This window comes from Perca fluviatilis, chromosome 15, assembly GCF_010015445.1.
Source record: "Perca fluviatilis chromosome 15, GENO_Pfluv_1.0, whole genome shotgun sequence".
NCBI lineage: Eukaryota > Metazoa > Chordata > Actinopteri > Perciformes > Percidae > Perca > Perca fluviatilis.
In genome coordinates, this window is record NC_053126.1 from 38,038,717 (window position 1) to 38,060,517 (window position 21,801).

The 21,801-nt window shown below is 42.4% G+C and overlaps 1 protein-coding gene across 6 annotated transcripts; it reads right to left on the minus strand.

Moving 5' to 3' along the window:
* Window positions 1–1,492: 1,492 nt before the first annotated feature.
* Window positions 1,493–21,426, minus strand: abi3a (ABI family, member 3a). 6 transcript variants are annotated; one of them, XM_039826168.1, is made up of 13 exons: window positions 21,299–21,426; window positions 20,608–20,681; window positions 20,476–20,571; window positions 19,897–20,067; window positions 16,826–17,014; window positions 10,576–10,634; window positions 10,134–10,187; window positions 9,666–9,940; window positions 8,077–8,208; window positions 7,699–7,833; window positions 4,379–4,501; window positions 3,050–3,178; window positions 1,493–2,882 (listed from the first exon to the last, which is right to left on the minus strand). In XM_039826168.1, exons 2-13 carry the CDS (start codon window positions 20,677–20,679, stop codon window positions 2,719–2,721), a joined length of 1,599 nt encoding a protein of 532 aa, XP_039682102.1. In that variant the 5' UTR covers window positions 20,680–20,681; window positions 21,299–21,426; the 3' UTR covers window positions 1,493–2,718. The 6 variants fall into 6 exon arrangements, with proteins under 6 accessions (XP_039682102.1, XP_039682103.1, XP_039682098.1 ...); XM_039826169.1 differs by having other exon boundaries at window positions 20,476–20,619; window positions 20,656–20,738; window positions 21,299–21,409; XM_039826164.1 differs by having other exon boundaries at window positions 20,476–20,681.
* Window positions 21,427–21,801: the final 375 nt, after the last annotated feature.

The window sequence follows — 21,801 nt, forward strand, 5'->3', positions numbered from 1 at the left end:
TTGGAATGGAGCGGTTGTTGAGAGTTAGCAGCTGTGGGATAGAGTACTTGAGCTTCATGCCAGTCGCCGAAAGTGTTAGCCTGGAGCTAGCCATTAGCCAAACACAGAGATGGAAGACTGTCAGGCTCAGGGAGAAGATGGTCCATACCATGGCAGTGGGGTGCACGAGGCACGGAGGACTGACTGGAAGCAGCTGACAGCTAGATGGCTGCCCCAGGAGAAAAGTTAAACCTTGTAGCAGCGCTGGAACGACGGAGAAATCCGGGTGTTCACCACTGACAGCGGGAGGTGACCAACTATCCGCCCTGACACTTGAGAGCCCTGGTTTACCAGTCAGAGAGGCGTGTTTACTTTGTTTTCGGTCCTCTGGTGCGTCCAGAGACGGGTTCCGGTCAGTTTTTAAATTAGCCTACATTAGTAACAGTTAATTTTGTTATGGTATTAACTTAATCCTAGGAAAGGCAAAACATATATAAGACCTTTGTAATGAAATCCAAGACTTTGTATACCAAATTCAGGGCTTTTAAGGCCTTAATTTGAGATTATCAAATTTAAGATTTTTTCAATGCTTTTAAGACCCCGCAGGTACCCTGGTCAGGTAAATACAGTAGTAGGTAGGCCTACAATGTCTTCCTCTGATGTAGAAGTAGCCTACACTGTAAGTAGCAGGCTATACAGTGGAGTTGCATATGAAGTGGTTTGGGGTCCTTCTTTAAGTAATCTGGCGGTTACAAACAGGCACATTTTCAACAGGCACTGCACTAATTAAATCAAATCAAAAAACAAAGAAAAAGGAAACATGTAGATCAGAGCTTCATTAATTTATTGATCGTTATTAATAATTCACACGTTTAAGGATCATTAGACAGTCATAACTCTGAAGTATGCAGACATCTTGTAACTGAGCTGTAACTGTATATATATATATATATATATATATATATATATATATACACACAACCAGCGCTGTAATGTAACTAAGTACATATACTCCAGTACTGTATTTCAGTCCAAATGTTGAGGTACTAACTATACTACTTTACTTGAGTCTTTTCTTTTCATGCCACTTTCTACTTCTACTCCTCTACATTTCAGAGAGAAATATTGTACTTTTTAGTCCACTACGTTCATCTGTTACAGATTTAGTTACTAGTTACTTTAGTTACTCCACTACCTTCATCTGTTACAGCTTTAGTTACTAGTTACTTTAGTTACTAGTTAATTTACACATTAAGATTTCTGAACACAAAACAAATGTAGTTTATAAAATCTGATGTTTGATTCTAAAGTAAACTAGCCGACAATATAACGGCTACAAGTCACACTGGGATGATTAGACCATTAAACACACAACTGGTTGGATCCTTTACACTTTCTACAATGTTTTAATACTCTAACTACATTTTTCTGATGATACCCACTTTGTAAGAAACATCTGAGTATTAATAGTTTGATGTTTGTTTGTGTTTATATATATATATATATATATATATATATATATATATATATATATATATATAATCTTTTTTTATATGTTTCTTAAATGTGTGTGTACAAACATTTAAGAAACATATAAAAGAAGATTTTATTAAATATTTAAAATCTGAGGATCTGAAAGTTATTCATTTTGTAATTTTTAATTTAAAGAATAATTTTATTAAATGATCTTTTATTCTTTAACAGGACTTAACCGTCTGAGGTCTGATGGTCTCCTTTAAGATATAAAATTAATCTTTGTGTGTTTCAAACCTAAATGTTCAGACCAGCTTTCTGTTCAGTGACGTAACTTTGGGTTCAACATGGGGAGGGGGTAACATCTCCAACTATCTCTGGACGTCCCGAAGCACGTCTGCATGTGTTGACAAAAGAGACAAAAACATCAACAAAATGAGACAAAAACGTTTTTTTCGGGGTAAAAAAAACCCTCTAAAAAAATGCAAAAAAATCTCCAGAAAGGCGACAAAAACGTCAACAAATATGTCCGGAAACAAAACTCGAAAAAAAGGAGACAAACGTTGAAAAAACTTAAAATAAAAAATAAAAAAAGAACTCCAGAAATGTGACAAAAACGTTGAAAAAAAGGATGACAAACTTGTGAAAAGGCCCAGAATAGATTATTAAACCACTTATAAAACCTTAATTTATGATGTGTTGTACAAATTGTTTTACCAAAGTCTTTATGTCATATATGATTAAAATAATAAATAAATGTCTGAAATGAAATGTTGTAATATCACTTTGAGTCTGAGTTTGGTCTTTTAATCTCGGAGGGTTAAAGTGAGATTAACTCTGTTGTTACTCTGTTATTAACTCTTTTATTCTGTATTTATATATAAACACACATATATAAATACATAACATCAGTTTGTTACACTTTCTTTAAGAAATAACTCTCTTTAAAATAAACTTTTATACTTAAAATATAAACGCAAACACAACTCTTCAACATATTGTGTTGGACTGAAACTCTATTTTATTTTTTTTTCTTCTAAAAGTGAAATCGGCATTTTAAATTGAAGAAAACTTTTTAAAATGTTGATTTTTTTTACAATTTTTTAAACGTTTGATAATTTTTATTATCATTAATTAACTCTCTCTCTCTGTGTATATATATATATATATATATATGTTTATATTATATTATTATATTATATATGTAACTAAACGTTCCTAAAAGACTTCCTGTGTTTCCTGTTGTGGAGGGCGGGGCTTCAGTCTTCAGCCACATGATTGAACGTAGTTCTCGGGGAAGAAGCCCCGGTTGCCGTGGAGAACCCCCTCGCACCAGCCGTCAGCGTGGCGATGCGTCAGGTAGATGACGTCGCCGGGGGTGAGCGACAGGTCGTCTGGTTTGGACGCCTCGTAGCTGTACAGCGCCGCCACTGGACAGGAAACGGAGAGACACACAGTATATATATATACACATATAAATTTGTTCTTGTATCTATATCTGTAGTAGAAGTAGAAGTAGTAATCTATATATATGTAGTAGTAGTAGTAGTAGTAGTAGTAGTAGTAGTAGTAGTAGTAGTAGTAGTAGTTAGAGTACCTTTCTCAAGGTATTGTGGGGGCTCGTCCGTGTCGTAGTCTGCCGGTGGAGGGAGGGGAGGCATGAGGTCATCAAACCCTCCGAGATCGTCTAATAGGAGAGGAGGGGGCATGGCTGGGAGCTCCAGATCTAAGAAACACAGATCCTGTGAGTGACAGCTGTGATTGGCCGGTCAGTTTAAGGAGGCGGGGCTTAGGCAGAAAGCAGCAGAGCTGATAGTTTACATGCTCAGAAGCTGAGCTGTTTGTCTGTCTGTCTCTGTCTGTCTGTGTCTGTGTGTGCGTGCATGTGTCTGTGTGTTTGTGTGTCTGTGTTTGTGTGTGTATCTGTGTGTGTGTGTGTGTGTGTGTGTGTGTGTGTGCATGTGTGCATGCGTGTGTCTGTGTGTTTGTGTGTCTGTGTGTTTGTCTGTCTGTCTGTGTGTGTGTGTGTGTTTTGTGTGTGTGTGTGTGTGTGTGTGTACTCTGATGTGTAGTACTGCTGGAATAGGACAACTTTTTTTTTTTTGTTATTGCCAATTGTTCCAGAACCCTGACTTTGAGAACCACTGATCTATAGTCAGTTGTATTTAACATCAGCAACAGATTGCCTGCAGAGCTGCTTTGTCAGAATCTAAACAAGCTGATATATGGTCTGATAACACTTTTAATAAATCACATCTAACAGGATGTGAGTGTTTCTGTGACTTCCTGTTCAGACTGAAGGAAACTTTTCTCTCAGCCCCCCCTCCCTTGCTACTACCAGTCATAGAAAATTAACTACACACCAACAGCAGTTAGTGTTTCTTAACCAGGTGTAACAGTAGTTAGAGTTTCTTACCCAGGTGTAACAGTAGTTAGTGTTTCTTACCCAGGTGTAACAGTAGTTAGAGTTTCTTACCCAGGTGTAACAGTAGTTAGTGTTTCTTACCCAGGTGTAACAGCAGTTAGAGTTTCTTACCCAGGTGTAACAGTAGTTAGAGTTTCTTACCCAGGTGTAACAGTAGGTAGTGTTTCTTACCCAGGTGTAACAGTAGTTAGAGTTTCTTACCCAGGTGTAACAGCAGTTAGAGTTTCTTACCCAGGTGTAACAGTAGTTAGAGTTTCTTACCCAGGTGTAACAGTAGGTAGTGTTTCTTACCCAGGTGTAACAGTAGTTAGAGTTTCTTACCCAGGTGTAACAGTAGTTAGAGTTTCTTACCCAGGTGTAACAGTAGTTAGAGTTTCTTACCCAGGTGTAACAGTAGTCAGAGTTTCTTACCCAGGTGTAACAGTAGTTAGAGTTTCTTACCCAGGTGTAAAAGCAATTACAGTTTCTTACCCAGGTGTAACAGTAGGTAGTGTTTCTTACCCAGGTGTTGAAGGCGAGCAGGTAAGCAGAGTCGATGTGAGGAAGAAGAGGAGCGCGGGAGCAAAGGGAAGGAGGGAGGAGGAGCGTTGGGGGGAGGGTAGGGGGGAGGAGGGGGGATCATCACTGACAGACAGACAGGTTAGAGAGACAGACAGACAGCACACAGACAGACAGGCAGGCAGACAGACAGAGAGACAGACAGATAGACAGGCAGACAGAGAGACAGAGAGACAGAGAGACAGAGAGACAGAGACAGACAGCACACAGACAGAGAGACAAGTCAGTATCACCTGTGTTTGTGTTCATAGATAATGTGTAGAGACACAGAGCTCCAGACTGAAACATCATCTGATAAGATAAAGGTCTGCAACCTTCCTGGAATCGTCTCCAGGACTTTTAAAAGTTCCTTAATGACTCCTGAATGTCCTAACGGCCCCTATAACCCCCCCCCCCCCGAGGACTTCAGGAACCTCCTCAAGGCTCTTTAGAACCTAAGACTCACTGCAACCTCTTGATGTACCCTTAGAACCCACTAACCCCTGAAAGTCTTGGATCCTCTGACCTCCTCGGGGACTCCTGCAGCATCCCCAAGGCCCTAATACAGTTCTCAAGGACCAACTACCTCCTCCTGAGACCTTCTTAAGCCCAGTCCAGCAGTCCGACTTTAAGGATAACTAGAATTCCTAAATCCTGAAACTTACTGAAGGACCTCATAGAGTTCTCACAGACCCCTTAACTTCCTAAAACAACCCCCCCAAGGGCAAGGGCAGGTTTCTTTATTTGTCTACCTTGGGAGACCTTTGTGTTGGAACTCCTGAGACTTTCGTGAAGACGATTACAATTCCTTGATCTTGAAACTTACTCAAGGCCCGCGGTCTTTCCCAAATCAGTCCTGGAAACCTCTTAAAGGCCCCCTGAATTTTCTTTAAGCATCCCTAGAAATGACTCTTGGCACCTCCCTTTAAAAGTGCTGACACATCTCATAGCCTAAAGCTCAAAGCACTTTCTCTAGGACACCTATGACTTAATTCATGACCCAGCATCTCCTTTAACACTCCTCAAGCACTCATTCTACCACAAACATCCTCAAGGACTTCTTGAATCGACTCAAAGCCCCTTAGAAGAAACTCAAGAACATCATAACTTCCTGAAGATAGGGTAGAACATTCCCAAAGACCCACTATCCCCCTCAAGGACTCTTAGTACTCCAAACATCCTCAAGAATTCCTACAACTTCCTCTAAGACAAAAAATAACCTAGACTATGGTGCACATACTTGGTGGGGGGATTAGGATTCCTCCCTCAAGATAAATAAATAAATAAATAAAATGTTACATTGCAACACACAATGCAATTTGACATCATTTTGGATCGTTATTATCTCCATATCTATGTCTGAAACGTTGGAAAAGCTAGAGCAGATAATACATAAATAACACTCAAAAAGCTTAATGACAAAACTTGCTAAATAAGTCCACTAGGGAACCGGCACCAAAGACTAATAATGACTGGGAAAACCTGCTCCTAACATCCTCAAGGATACTCCCCAAAGGACCCGTAGGTTCTCCTCAATGATTGATGTAACCTCCTCAAGGACTCTTAAAACATCTTGAAGAACTCCTAGTACCCCAAACATCCTTAAAGGGGTGATAGAATGCAAAACCGATTTTACCCTGTCATAGTTGAATAACGACAGTACGGTGGGTAAATAGGACATACATAGAAGCTCAAAGTCCCACTGACTTACTATGAAAATCTCATATTTTGAAACTGCCGCTGAAAACGGGCGAATCTCAACAAAGCTGAGTTGCTTACGCAAGCGTCTCAAAATCCGGAACCTTAAGAGAACAGTCACGCCCCAACATTTACATAGGCTACACAACTGACCTGAGATCAGGTAGTCTTCTGAATCTAGCTAGGTCACGCAGATCTCTGCTATTCCATTACAAAATTCACTTCTGAAACTTTGGTAGAAATCAACCACATAAAGCTCAAATATGGGCCGCTTTACGAAAAGGATGGCTAATTGCAAATTTTCTCCGACTGTGTGCCGGAGTTTAGTGCCGTGTTGGTGCTGCCTGGGTTGCTACATCGCCCTGACCGCAGTGTCAGCGAGCTTGTTACGCCCGCAATCTTTTACCGCAGCCCGCGGGTTCCAGTTAATCTTATAATGGGTATGTGTGTTGAGTTATTTAAACAAACAATCGGGAAATAAACGCCTCTTGTCCGCGAGTCTCGTTGATAGAGCCGGTGAGATGGAGTCCATCAATGAGAGCTAGCTAGCCTCCTCCTAACTCTGACATTCACAAAAAATACATTCAATTGAAATCCGAAATCGGACAAGTGTTAGCTAAGCTTTGTAAGACCTTGAGGAACCTATAATATTCATGCCGTGACGAAATTCAAACTGTAAATATACTTTAGTTATGCGAAGTGAGGCAAGCTGCGGTATTTCCCCATTGTAATGAATGGGACATATAGCAAGCAGCTGCTCGATCCCTACAAAGACGCCTCACGTTCATAAAAATGCCTTAAAATCAAAGTGGCCTAACAAAAAAACACAAATTTTTTATATATGCCGGAAATAGCTAGCCGCGGAGCCCGTAGTGCAGTATCCACAAAGGGTGACTTTGCCCTGGTGTATGGAGCCCACGCAGGCTGCCGCTTTCCGTCAGACTGTGTGGAGCTCCTTACGTCCGAGCCGTCTTACCAAATTTGCAATTAGCCATCAAATTTTGTAAAACGGCCCATATTTCAGCTTTATATAGTTGATTTCGCCGCTAAAAGTCTCAGAAGTGAATTTGGTAATGAAACATTGCAGTGTCTGGAATATGAGATTCTGTCGCTTCTCTAATGTATGTGTATTGGGGATTCGCTCAACCAATCAGCGGTTCGCGTCTATAATATTTGCGTATGGCAAAGTCGCTCAACCAATCAGCGGCGCAGCTCATCTAAATATTCATGACCATACCATATTTGGAAGAAAAGCTCTTGTTACAAATAGGGCCAAAACACAGGGATGCATAAGGGCCAATAAAATATCAACCAGGCCATTTTCAGCCCAACCAATGTTACATACCCCATTAGGAGACCATAAGGAACAGTGTGAAATACCCTATATAATCATTCTATCACCCCTTTAAAGACTCTTGGAACTAATCAGTCTTAATTTGTTTCTATTTCTGTTCTGGAAACCAGATGCAATAACAAAAATAGTCCAAATAAAGGTCTCAACATCTTTCAGGTGTAATGATTATGCGCAGAATAAAAAAAAATCTGTACTGAGTTTCTATTGGATGACAGCGTCTTCCTCCTCTTACATGATTGGACAGTAGGCAGGAAGAGAGAGCGCGTGTAGCGGCAGCGGGAGGCAGGGCCAGAACGGACTCTCAGAGACAGAGAGCGAGTAGTGGGCGGCGAGCGGCGGTGGCGACTCCTCCTGGACGGGAGGGTCACTGAAGAAAAGCATCAAGCAGAAGAAACTGAGCGGGAAAAAATCAGAGAAGAGAAGAAACAGAAAAACACCACAGAAGTAGTAAAGGCTTAAATTGCCCTTTTTTGAATGGATGTTTGGTGGTGTGGCTTTAGGAACAGCAGCAGTCTTTCTGCTCACTGTAAAAGCTTTTTGTATGAAGGAGTTGACACATCACAATGAAACACTCGCAAACAGACAGACAGACAGACAGACAGACAGGTACCATCTACTTCCTGGCTGGGTGGAGGCGGAGGGGGCGGGGCTGGCAGCTCATTGGGCAGCGGAGGGAAGCCGTCATCATCAGAGGGAGGAGGGGGGGGAGGAGAGGGAGGGGGGAAGCTGCTCTCCTCCACCACTGAGGAGACAGAGGAGACGTCATGTCATTGTGATGTCATCGTGCTGTCACTCAGGTTAACCAATGACAGATTTACACATAGAGAATCCAGTTCAGCCCCAACAGAATGCAGCAAAATGTTTATTTAAACTCAAGCTTCATCTCAACTGCTACATCTTGGTTTTAAAAAGGAATATCTTCTGCTACGTTTCCTCCTCTCATTCCCCCTGCTTTGTTGTTCCCCCTCTCATTCCCCCTGCTCTGGCGTTTCCCCCTCTCATTCCCCCTCTTCTGGCGTTTCCCCCTCTCATTCCCCCTGCTCTGGCTTTTCCCCTCTCATACCCCCTGCTCTGGTTTTTTTCCCCTCCTCATTCCCCTGCTCTGCGCTGGGTTTCCCCTGCCTCATTCCCCCCGCTTTGTTGTTCCCCCCCCTCATTCCCCCTGCTCTGGCGTTTCCCCCTCTCATTCCCCCTGCTTTGTTGTTCCCCCTCTCATTCCCCCTGCTCTGGCGCTTCCTCCTCTCATTCCCCCTGCTTTGTTGTTCCCCCTCTCATTCCCCCTGCTCTGGCGTGCTCCTCCTCTCATTCCCCCTGCTTTGTTGTTCCCCTCTCTCATTCCCCCCTGCTCTGGCGTTTCCTCCCCTCATTCCCCCTGCTTTGTTGTTCCCCCTCTCATTCCCCCCTGCTCTGGCGTTTCCCCCCCTCATTCCCCCTGCTCTGGCGTTTCCCCTCTCATTCCCCCTGCTCTGGCGTTTCCCCCTCTCATACCCCCTGCTCTGGTGTTTCCCCCTCTCATTCCCCCCTTCTCGGTGTTTCCCCCTCTCATTCCCCCTGCTCTGGTGGAGATGTATGCTGCATTCATGCCACCTCGGAATAACAGGCACCGCTCCCGTGGTTACGTTGTTTTTCCGACTGGCAACGTTCACCTGGTCGGGATGCGTGTTCTTCTTCTTCTGTTACATTGGCGTTTGGCGTAACAACTTTTTGCATGACTGCCACCAACGGTCGGCCGTAGCCGAGAGCATCAGGTGGTGAAAACATGGAGGCCACAATAACAAAAGATTTTCTGCTGTTTTCTTATGCGAGCATCCAAACAGCACATCGCCAGGTATGTGTTTGTGTTATCTGCAGGACAACCAACGGGAAAAGACACGGATAATGTGTTGCTTTTTTATACATAGGCCTATTTATGAATAATTTTAAACATGTTATGTTTCTTGGCAGAGGCATTTGTCCACAATAAACAGTTTATTATCATTGAAATATGTTCAGTGAACCAAAGTCGCCTCCATCAAACCTCAGTTGTCAACAACACGTCACCAACTGGGGAACTCTGTTATCTAAATCCAGCCCCAGTTCCCCTCCTCTGGTTCCTACAGGACGTTAATGGTGACATTTTCACTCGGAAAAACGTTTTTCCGATGTCCATGAACGCACGGTAGTCTGAAACAGTTGAAGATGTTTTGGTTTCACACTGACCTGTCTCTAGGCTTAGGGGTGGAGCCGGTGGTGGTGCTACGCTGTGATTGGTCATTGAAGGAGGAGGGGGAGGCGGAGGGGGGGGCAAGGCCGACATCTCTCCGGGTAAATCAGGAGGTGGAGGGGGCGGGGCCGGGGCGTCAGTGACATCATCATGATGGAGAGGAGGAGGGGGCAGGGCGTCGAGCGGCAGCGTGCTGATGATGTCACTCTCAGGTGGAGCCTGGTAGGTGGAGGGGATGGTGGGCGGAGCCACAGGTTTCCCAAAACTAGAGCTGAGACACAGATTCAGGAAACACAGAAAGGTTCGGAAGAAACATTTCCGATCAGAGCTGAAACTTACACAAAGTGCTTCTACTTCCCTAAAAGACAACAGCATGAAAACACACACACACACATTTACGGGACAATAACAGAAGATTTGCCTAACTATATATATAATAGTGAATGTAAAAAAATAGTTATTACCCGCTGACAGGGGGCGCCACGGGACACTGCACTGGCTCTGGGGGTTTGTTGGACCTGAGACACACACACACACACACACACACACAGACCCAGTTAGAGATGTGTGATGTGAAACAGGAAGTTGTTGTTAATAGTGGAGTCTGTCCGTTGATGTGCTGTTTGCTTTTTATGTCTGCTTTGCAAAACCAGTTAAATATCAGATATCTTTTTGTTATCTTAACATTTCTCAAAAACTCTGTAACAGAAAACCTTTGTTTAGAGTTTTTTTATTGAACATCCAAACTATTCAAACCCTTCAACACTCCTGATATATAAATTCTATCCTGCTGAATTCTTTCTTCTGTTATTATCCTTTTTATTTGGTCTTTTTTGTCAGAATGTATGAACCCTTTAACCCTTTGTGTACATACGTGTTTTCTCATAAAGAAAAACAGAAGTGAACCTGATGGAGGCGCCGTGTTTACGGATGGTTCCTGTTCGCTCCGACTGTTTCCCAGAGACCTGGAAGGGGGGGGCAGAGACAGAGTGTGTGTTAATGTGTGTGTGTGTGTGTGTGTGTGTGTGTGTGTGTGTGTGTGTGTGTGTGTGTGTGTGTGTGTGTGTGTGTGTGTGTGAGAGAGAGAGAGCATCAATAGAGCCTCTCAGGCCTCAGCAGCTCTAATGAGTCTCTCTAAACATTTTCCCACGCTCAACAAAGACTTTCTGTCTCTGTGTGTATGTCTGTGTGTGTGTGTGTGTGTGTGTGTGTCTGTGTAATGTTTTTACAAACTACTTCTGCACTATGTTTCTGTTAAACACACAGCAGTACTGTCACTTAAAAGTGCTGATTTGTTTTAATGGAGTTTGGTACACAATGTCATTTTTGAAAGATCCTCTTTAAAAAGAGACACTACACACAAAAACATCATCTTTCAGTCTCATTATCTTCCACAACGTTACATTCATTGTTTTAACCAAAGGTTAGCATCAGATAAGGCATCATTTGCATATTTTATCAAAACATTTCAGAAAAATTTGAATACAAAGATATATGTTTCAATGTAAGTAATTAACTGGGAAAGGTCTCCACTTCAGTAGCACTTACATACACCAAACTTTCCAGATACATTCCTATCTATATTCTGAAGGTTTTTACAGAGGGGTTTGTTCCCATATCATTCATAGCCTGATTTATGTAACATTTTATACCTAAAAACATGGTGAAAAGGGATTTTTTTAATGGCTGTTGACACCATATTCTGATTTATGCAGTGATAAAAGAAGATATCCAAAATCCCCTATGTAAAACCCTTTGACGCTAATATGTCAACTAAATAAAAGAAGAATTTGGAACCTGGCTTTTTCCAATGTTAGGGCTCTTGTGAATGTTGACGCATTGTTTTCAGGGTGTAGTGAAGCTGAATCCCCTCCTGGCACTTTTGGAGATTCAAAATTGCTTTATGGATAAACGATGAATCTTTGTTAGGCTGAATGTTATGCATTTCTGGAGGAAAAAAAGCAATGCAGGTATTTGACGTAACTTGAATCCTGCAACTGTACGATACATATTAATGGGGTAGCTCTTTAAGACACCCAATGAGATGACATCACCTAAGCCCATCACCATGTGTGATCAACGAACTATGTACAAATATATAATATATACATGCCATACAAAACAGGCCCCGCAAGTCGCTAGGGCCATGCCCAAATGGCAGAAGGACTGTCCAGGTTTGTCCGCAAGTCGCAAGATCCAACGAGGACCCAGTTAAAACTGAGCCTCACCTCCGCACCACACAAAGCACACACTGGCTACCACCTTCAGGCAAACTGCTATGCCTCACAATTAATAAAAAAAGGCAGCCTCATCATCTTCACTATCCTTGTCTGTTCTGTCATCATCTTCTCCAGACCCTTCATCCCTCTCTTTGTGTTCTTGGTGTTGTGTAAGTATGTTGCAGCATATACCATCATTGCCTTTGCAGGAACAATAACTGGTACAGGCCAGACCTGCAGCTGCACAGCTGCACTTTGCTGATGTGCGCGGTTTCAACCCAGCTTTGCAACCACAGCTGACAACATCTAACAAAGAAGGAGGAGCAACTGGACTTGAATCCTGGGTGGGCATAATCAGTTCCTGTCCTTCCTTTAGGCCCATCTTCTTGTCCCACCCAAACAAGGTGATATCCACTGCCGGTGGATCAGGCTGGTCTGCTGCTTTCCATAGCAGCACCTGTAGGTGGGCAGGTCTTCCATGAAGGAGCATATTGTGCTCTGTAGGAGTTAATGTCTTTAGTGCTAGGTGCCTTTTGCGCTTTCGGTAAATTTCATACCGGGCTGCATCCAAGGTTACAGAGTTCCTCTGATTGTACAGAGCTAGAAAGAAAGCCCTTGTTGCTTTTGTGATCTGTAAATCTGTGGCTTCTGCGTCTCCAATACAGTGGAGAGGCTTACCAGGTACAACTCTCATGGCATTGAGTGCAGACACCTTCCCCTTCCCGACAGGATATGAGGTGGTATCATATCCCAAAAGAGCATGCATGGCCAGAATGGAACCACATTGGTCACCCAGATTCTCTGCAGTGAGAACAGTGCCATTCCATTTTTCCATCTGTAGGTTAGCTGTGATATCAGCCTTCCAACACCAATAAACCATAAGCACAAAGACATCTGTGTCATGACTGACAATGTGAACAGTTGAAGCCCCATGTCTGACGGCATCTAACACGTAAGATATAAGTGATATATCGGCCTCATCATGAGTGTCAATGCTGTCTGCTTTACTGACCATCATGATCTTACTTCCTACATTGTGGCACTCTCTCCTGCTCTTCTATGTCTCTCATGATCCTTGGCAGACACCTGCAATTATCTGTCAAAGATGACAGATGTTTGGGTGTCGTAACAATTAAGCCGACATCCCATGCTGGCTGCAAGATCTGCCACTGTCCCAGACGATGGCCAAACCACGTGATAAATGAGCTGGGATGACACAATGACAGCCTCTGGTGGCTGGGGATGCAGACTGGAATTCCAAGCTGCTGGACAAGCACTGACTTATTGCCCTTTCGGACGCATCCATTGTCATCAATGATAGACAAGGGGACTGGGCCAAGCTCATATTTGAAGAGAGAAGAGAGCTCCATTTTTCTCTGGCCTCCCACCACCAACAGTCGAGCAAATAACGACTCAAGGTCACAAACAACCTTCCCACTGACCTACATTCCCTTTTTCTGGAATTTCATAGTCACTACCTTAAATGTAAACAAATTGAGGTTATCAACATTCACATCAAAGAGCAAGAGCTCTTGTGATTCTGAAATGTGAGATTATTGTGTTTACCATGAAAATAACCTAACATTTTGTCCGAAATTAATAAAAAATGTGTCTAAATGTATCCAAATTTGTTATAGAATTACCATTTTGAAGTCTGAAAGTGCCAGAATTGAATTCAGCATCTTCTAAAACCTCTTAAACCACTCCAATATTGTAGAAACTGATCACACAGTGCAACATCTATTGTCATTCTGGATGATTCTGCTAATTATGATAATTGCTCAACATATGCAAATTAGCATCCAGGAGTTTCTGTATGTTGGGGACCCATACTGCAATAAAACTTTGGTGTACTCAACATTTCCGGATCACAATGGGGCTCTATGGGCTGGCTACTAGACTATGTTCAGATTTCTGCTCTGGAAAATGTATGCAAATTAGCACATACTATATGTAATAAGATAATGCTTAATTTCCATATTTAAACGTAAAATTCCAGAAAACTTGTAATACAAAAGATATTTGTCTTAATGTAAGTAATCAACTGGGGAAGTTTCATGGTAATATCTATTAGTAAATGTTTTTTCCCCCATTCACCTGCAGTGTCTCCCCTTAAACACAACATTTCAGAAATAAATGTACATTTAAACAGACAGAAAGTCATATTAACTCCAGAGACCGACAGTGTGCATCTGTCTGAGACTCTCAGGAGGACATGAACTCTGTCTGTGTATAACATCTAGCCACAGCGACGCAGCGAAGGAAGATGAAGTTGAAATGAGGAACTTTTACCGCACGGTCACGTCTGTTTCTGCGGCCGCTGCAGACGCCGACGCTTCCTGTGACAGCAGACTTCTCTGAGAACTAAACTTCACTTCCTGTTGCTTCACACACACACAGACTTCACTCACAGATAAACTTCACTTCTGCTTTTGTTTTCTTGACTTCTTGTTTTCGGCGTCTCTAAATGCTGCTCTGTGTCTTTTCTTTTAGATCCTGCTGATTCACACCAACACACATCTCACCCTCCCAATCAGACCCTTTTAGAGAGAAAACGGACCTGAATCAACCCAAGATGTCCAAAATAACTAACTCCTAATGACCATCTATGGTCGGTTGAAACCGGTGTGTTCAGAACAGACAGACAGACAGACAGATAGATAGATAGATAGATAGATAGATAGATAGATAGATAGATAGACAGATAGACAGACAGACAGACAGACAGATAGATAGATAGATAGATAGATAGATAGACAGATAGACAGACATACAGATAGATAGATAGATAGATAGATAGATAGATAGATAGATAGATAGATAGATAGATAGATAGATAGACAGATAGATAGATAGATAGATAGATAGATAGATAGATAGACAGATAGACAGATAGACAGACAGACAGACAGATAGATAGATAGATAGATAGATAGATAGATAGATAGACAGATAGACAGACAGATAGATAGACAGATAGATAGATAGATAGATAGATAGATAGATAGATAGATAGATAGATAGATAGATAGACAGACAGACAGACAGACAGATAGATAGATAGATAGATAGACAGATAGATAGATAGACAGACAGATAGATAGATAGATAGATAGATAGATAGATAGATAGATAGATAGATAGATAGATAGATAGATAGATAGATAGATAGATAGATAGATACTTTATTCATCCTGAGGGAAATTTTAGACATCCATTAGCTTAGACAACCATAACACAACAAACACACATACACACATATATCTCACATAATAAAATCACTCACAGAAATTTTGGTCATTCAATTATCCTTTCATAAACAGGTATTAAAAAACAAAAAATTAATGGTTGTTTGATTTTCGTTTTAAAATACAAAATTTGAAATTGAAATACAAGGCGTTTTTTCCTTTTCATGGTCAAAAGGGTTTGAGAGGAATTTAAAAATATGCTTTGATATTCATTTTCTATTTCATATAGCAACAAATATTATCACTCAAAAATAGAAATGTAAAAAAGCCTGTTTTTTCATATTCATAATGAAAAAATAACAGCGCCAGTGTACCAGTGTTGCTTTCAGCACAGGCTAAAATGACTTTGGATTCCTACTCTGATGTGATAGTTAGCTTAGAAACCTTGGCATATATACATTTGGTACATGTCAACTGTTCTCCCTTTCCTGAAAGGAAAGGGAGTTGTGTGAATAACGCTGCATTTAATCTAAATTCATCGGACTCGTCATGTGTCAAAATCTCCACCATCATGTCCAGATATCATTCCCGATATCAGCGTGCACCGAAATCATGGCCCTACATTCATCTTCCTTGACGGCAGAAACTGGCATATTAAGAAAGTTTTGTATCTAAAGTTTATAACAATTGAATTTCTAGCAGAAAAAGGATACAGTTGTGCTTTCTGTCTTCAGTGAAAGTTAGTTTGTTAGTTAGTACCTATTTTTTGTATACAGTATGATTACCTAGCAACTGAGGCTTAAAGACACTAAGTGGCCAACAGTTGTACTACAATCCACTAGAAGTGCTAGGTGACTGGTTAGAACAGTGAGCTATAATGGCCCAGGAGTCTGGGGTTCGATTCCCCAGTAAATTGCTTGTTGTTTCTTTCATTTTGGGTTGGATAATTTGCATGCCACTGCACAAGTCAGGGCCCGCCCCCCCTCAGGTTGAGAACCACGCAAGTGTATGTATCAACGTCTCTCTGAAGTGTGCAAAATATTGGACACTGCAACGATTTTATTTAGGCCACAGAGCAATATTCCAAAAAGGTGTAATACATGAGTAGTATGGATAACTCTGTGTACATATAGGGTAGCCTACGCCAGGGTACGAATAGCATCCACTTGTAATTTATACACTGGTACAAATAGCATACATTGATATTTGTACCAGATGGGGTACTCATAGAACAGACAGATGTGTGCATACACTGCTAATTTTACCAGGGTAGAAATAGCCTCAACCTTTTATTTTTTTGTTATATGAAATAGAAAATGAATATCAAAGCATATTTTTAAATTCCTCTCATCCCCTTTTGAGCATGACAAGAAAAAAACGTGTTGTATTTCAATTTCAAATGTTATATTTAAAAAACGAAAATCAAACAAATATTATTTTTTTGTTGTTTGATACCTGTTTATGAAATGAAAATCGATTGACCAAAAGATACACTGACCCGTTAAGTTGAGCATTTTAAATATGCATCTGTCCTTAGCATTAATCTTGGGGTTTGTATTAATACCAAAAAGATTTCCAGGTGTGAGTGGAACTGTAATGTTTAATATGGCTCATTACCTTAGAACAGACCAGAACACCTGAATTACTGAGCAAGTCATTCTTATTATTTAATAACCACAAATGAAAACTATTACAGTAGGGAGCTGGTAAAGCTGGACTTTGGAAAAGAAACACAGATGTGTGTGGTACCTTCATGCCGTGTCCCAGGCCGTCCAGCTGCTGGTAGCTGATTGGCCGGCGGCTGTACGGGGGGCGGGCTTGAGTCCCAGCAGGAAGCTGAGGGGGGGGGAGGATCTTGTGGCTGCGCGGGACGCGTCTGACCGCCGTGAAGACGCCAATCTCTCTCCGAGAAACCTTCTCTTTGTGCATCTCCACCGTCTGGCCAGGACACACACAGACAGTAACTGAGTACATGTACATTGTACTTGAGTCCAAATGTTGAGGTACTTGTACTTTTCTTGAGTCTTTTCTTTTCATGCCACTTTCTACTTCTACTCCTCTACATTTCAGAGAGAAATATTGTACTTTTTACTCCACTACATTCATCTGTTCCAGCTTTAGTTACTAGTTCCTTTAGTTACTCCATTACATTCATCTGTTCCAGCTTTAGTTACTAGTTCCTTTAGTTACTCCACTACATTCATCTGTTCCAGCTTTAGTTACTAGTTCCTTTAGTTACTCCACTACATTCATCTGTTCCAGCTTTAGTTACTAGTTCCTTTAGTTACTCCACTACATTCATCTGTTCCAGCTTTAGTTACTAGTTACTTTAGTTACTCCACTACATTCATCTGTTCCAGCTTTAGTTACTAGTTACTTAAAATGGGAAGAGAGTTCTTTACTTTGAACTGACTCACACACCGCTGCCCAGGAAACACTGACAGAGAGAATCCATCCAATCAGAGATGGAGGAATGTACGACACTTTAAATCACAGCTGATTGGTCAGAAGTGACACAAAGAGATGGAAAACAGAGGCTCCATTCATTCATTCATTCATTCATTCAGTCTAACCCTAACAACACACACACACACACACACACACAAATACACACAGAGACACACACACAGAAACACACACACACACACATACAGGTCTGCAGGAAGACCAGCTAACATCATCTTTAAATAAAGTATTAAAGTGCTGATATTATGCTCATTTTCAGGTTCATAATTGTATAAGAGGTTATATCAAAATAGGTTTATATGGCTCAATTTTCAAAAAACACCATATATTTCTTGTACTTCACATTGCTGCAGCTCCTCTTTTCACCCTGTATGTTGAGCTCTCTGTTTTAGCTACAGATTGAGACATCTCACTTCTGTTCCATCTCTGTTGGGAGTCGCACATGTGCAGTACCTAGGGAAGGACTACTAGCCAGTCAGAAGCAGAGTATAAGGGCGTGCGCTGACAGTAGCTAGGTAAGGACTACTAGCCAGTCAGAAGCAGAGTATGAGGGCGTGCCCTGACAGTAGCTAGGTAAGGACTACTAGCCAGTCAGAAGCAGAGTATGAGGGCGTGCGCTGACAGTAGCTAGGTAAGGACTGCTAGCCAGTCAGAAGCAGAGTATGAGGGCGTGCCCTGACAGTAGCTAGGTAAGGACTACTAGCCAGTCAGAAGCAGAGTATGAGGGGCCCTGACAGTAGCTAGGTAAGGACTACTAGCCAGTCAGAAGCAGAGTATGAGGGCGTGCCCTGACAGTACCTAGGTAAGGACTACTAGCCAGTCAGAAGCAGAGTATGAGGGCCCTGATAGTACCTAGGTAAGGACTACTAGCCAGTCAGAAGCAGAGTATGAGGGCCCTGACAGTACCTAGGGTAAGGACTACTAGCCAGTAAGAAGCAGAGTATGAGGGCGTGCCCTGACAGTACCTAGGTAAGGACTACTAGCCAGTCAGGAGCAGAGTATGAGGGCGTGCCCTGACAGTACCTAGGTAAGGACTGCTAGCCAGTCAGAAGCAGAGTATGAGGGCGTGCCCTGACAGTACCTAGGTAAGGACTACTAGCCAGTCAGAAGCAGAGTATGAGGGCCCTGACAGTAGCTAGGTAAGGACTACTAGCCAGTCAGAAGCAGAGTATGAGGGCCCTGACAGTACCTAGGGTAAGGATTACTAGCCAGTCAGAAGCAGAGTATGAGGGCGTGCCCTGACAGTACCTAGGTAAGGACTACTAGCCAGTCAGAAGCAGAGTATGAGGCGTGCCCTGACAGTACCTAGGTAAGGACTGCTAGCCAGTCAGAAGCAGAGTATGAGGGCCCTGACAGTACCTAGGGTAAGGACTACTAGCCAGTCAGAAGCAGAGTATGAGGGCGTGCCCTGACAGTATCTAGGTAAGGACTACTAGCCAGTCAGAAGCAGAGTATGAGGGCCCTGACAGTACCTAGGTAAGGACTACTAGCCAGTCAGAAGCAGAGTATGAGGGCCCTGACAGTACCTAGGTAAGGACTACTAGCCAGTCAGAAGCAGAGTATGAGGGCGTGCCCTGACAGTACCTAGGTAAGGACTACTAGCCAGTCAGAAGCAGAGTATGAGGGCGTGCCCTGACAGTACCTAGGTAAGGACTACTAGCCAGTCAGAAGCAGAGTATGAGGGCCCTGACAGTACCTAGGTAAGGACTACTAGCCAGTCAGAAGCAGAGTATGAGGGCCCTGACAGTACCTAGGTAAGGACTACTAGCCAGTCAGAAGCAGAGTATGAGGGCGTGCCCTGACAGTAGCTAGGTAAGGACTACTAGCCAGTCAGAAGCAGAGTATGAGGGCGCGCCCTGACAGTACCTAGGTAAGGACTACTAGCCAGTCAGAAGCAGAGTATGAGGGTGTGTCCTGACAGTACCTAGGTAAGGACTACTAGCCAGTCAGAAGCAGAGTATGAGGGCGTGCCCTGACAGTACCTAGGTAAGGACTACTAGCCAGTCAGAAGCAGAGTATGAGGGCGTGCCATGCTAGCAGCTAGGCGAGCATTATAACGTGTGTTACAAAGTGACCACGTTTGTCTCTCAAGTAAAGGCTGGACTACAATAAAGCTGTTTGGAGCAGTTTGTGAACAGTGGTTTCTGTTGGGGATGGTAAGTCCCTTTGGGGGGGACTTTGGGCTTTTACACTTTGTAAACCTATAATGTGCACAAAAAAGATATAGAACACAATGAAGGAAAGGAGAAAAGCCAAAAAGTGTAATATGAGCACACAGGGGAACACACAGGGGAAAACAGTGGACTGTCACTTTAATCAGTGATTATAAGCTGAGGTTGGAGGGCGGGGCTTACCTGACCAATGAGGTTGATGGAGGACTCCATGTGACGCAGCTGATTGTTCTGAGCATCGAGCAGACTCAGCACGCTGCTGGCCAGACAGCTGATTTGGTACGCCACGCTGGCCAGAGACCGTGTGGTGAAGTTCTTTGTTTCCTCCAACGCGGCCAGGCTGCCGTCACCTGACTGATACACACAGAGACACACGCAGCTTAGCTTAGCATAGAGACGCAGATAGCTTAGCTTAGCACACAGACACGTTTCCTCCAACGTGGCCACGCTGTCGTCACCGGCATGATACACACAGACACTGTGTAGTTGTTGTAGTATGAGTACCCATAGTTGTTGTAGTATGAGTACCTGTATGTAGTTGTTGAGTTTAAGTACCTGTAGTTGTTGTAGTATGAGTACCTGTATGTAGTTGTTGTAGTATTTATAGAGTGTGGTCTAGACCTACTGTAAAGTGTCTTGAGATAACTCTGTTATGATTTGATACTATAAATAAAATTGAATTGAATTGAATTGAATAGTATGAGTACCTGTATGTAGTTGTTGAGTATGAGTACCTGTATGTAGTTGTTGTAGTATAAGTACCTGTATGTAGTTGTTGTAGCAGTAGTCGGCCACGTTCAGCAGGTTGTCGTAGTTTTCCAGCAGAGCCTTTCTGGCATTCGGGGCTTCCTCCAGAATCTTCATCACTTCCTCTTCCAGCTTCTGCTCCTTCACCTTCATCACTTCCTCTTCCAGCTTCTGCTCCTTCACCTTCATCACTTCCTCTTCCAGTTTCTGCTCCTTCATCGCTGCTTCAGAGACAATACTTCACTTTCTACTCTTTAAGTACTTCCTACAAAGTATTTCTAAAGGGTTCGCACACACACACACAGACACACACATAGACACACACACAGACAGACAGACAGACACCCACACACACACACACACACACAGACACACACATAGACACACACACAGACAGACAGACAGACACCCACACACACACACACACACACACACACAGACAGACAGACAGACAGACAGACAGACATACACACACACACACACACACATAGACACACACACACACACATTTCCATTATCCGTTACTTTCTATGTGTACTTTTTACTGCACTACTATGTATACTATGACTACTTGTACTCTGATTGTATAAGTCCATTTGTCTGATAATACTTGTGTGTTTTTACAGAAAGAGGAACATTAATCCGGAACTGAACAATGACGAGTTTTAATACTTTTACTGGAGTAATCTCAATAGTTGTTCCAGCAGTAGAAGTACTGCAGAGAGCTGCTGACAGAAACATTCAGCATCCATGCTATATCATATGTATGTATATATATATATATATATATATATTAGGGTTTATACATTCTCCTTTTAAATTAAATTTAAAAACTCACCGGAAAGAAGAAAATAATCCGCAGGAGAAGTTCACGTGTGAACAAGTGCAGCCTCTGATGCTGTCTGTCTGTCTGCCTGTCTCTCCGTCTTTCTGTTTCAAACATAAACCTGCACTCAGCAGCCAAAGATCCTCTCTGCTGCTGAAGACAAGTCACTCCTCAGAAATACGGAAACCGTCCCAGGCTGTAATGTAACCCTACAGGACTAATGTTCAGCAGCACTTAGAGTCCACTAAAAGGTCTGTTGTTGTTGCTGCTGACAGACTTAGATTATTATTCTAAGTGTCTGACAACATTATGGGATGGATCCCTACAGAGATAGACCTTTTAGTTAAAGAGTAAGATCCTTTTAATTTAACATGAAATCACCATCACCAAACCCACCAGACTCATGTAAATAATCAGCAATTTTATCATCGTAAAACACATTTCATTCAAAGTGGACAGAAACTAAATAAAACTATCAAAAGCCGTCTTGGTTCATCTTTCCACTGTTCCAACAA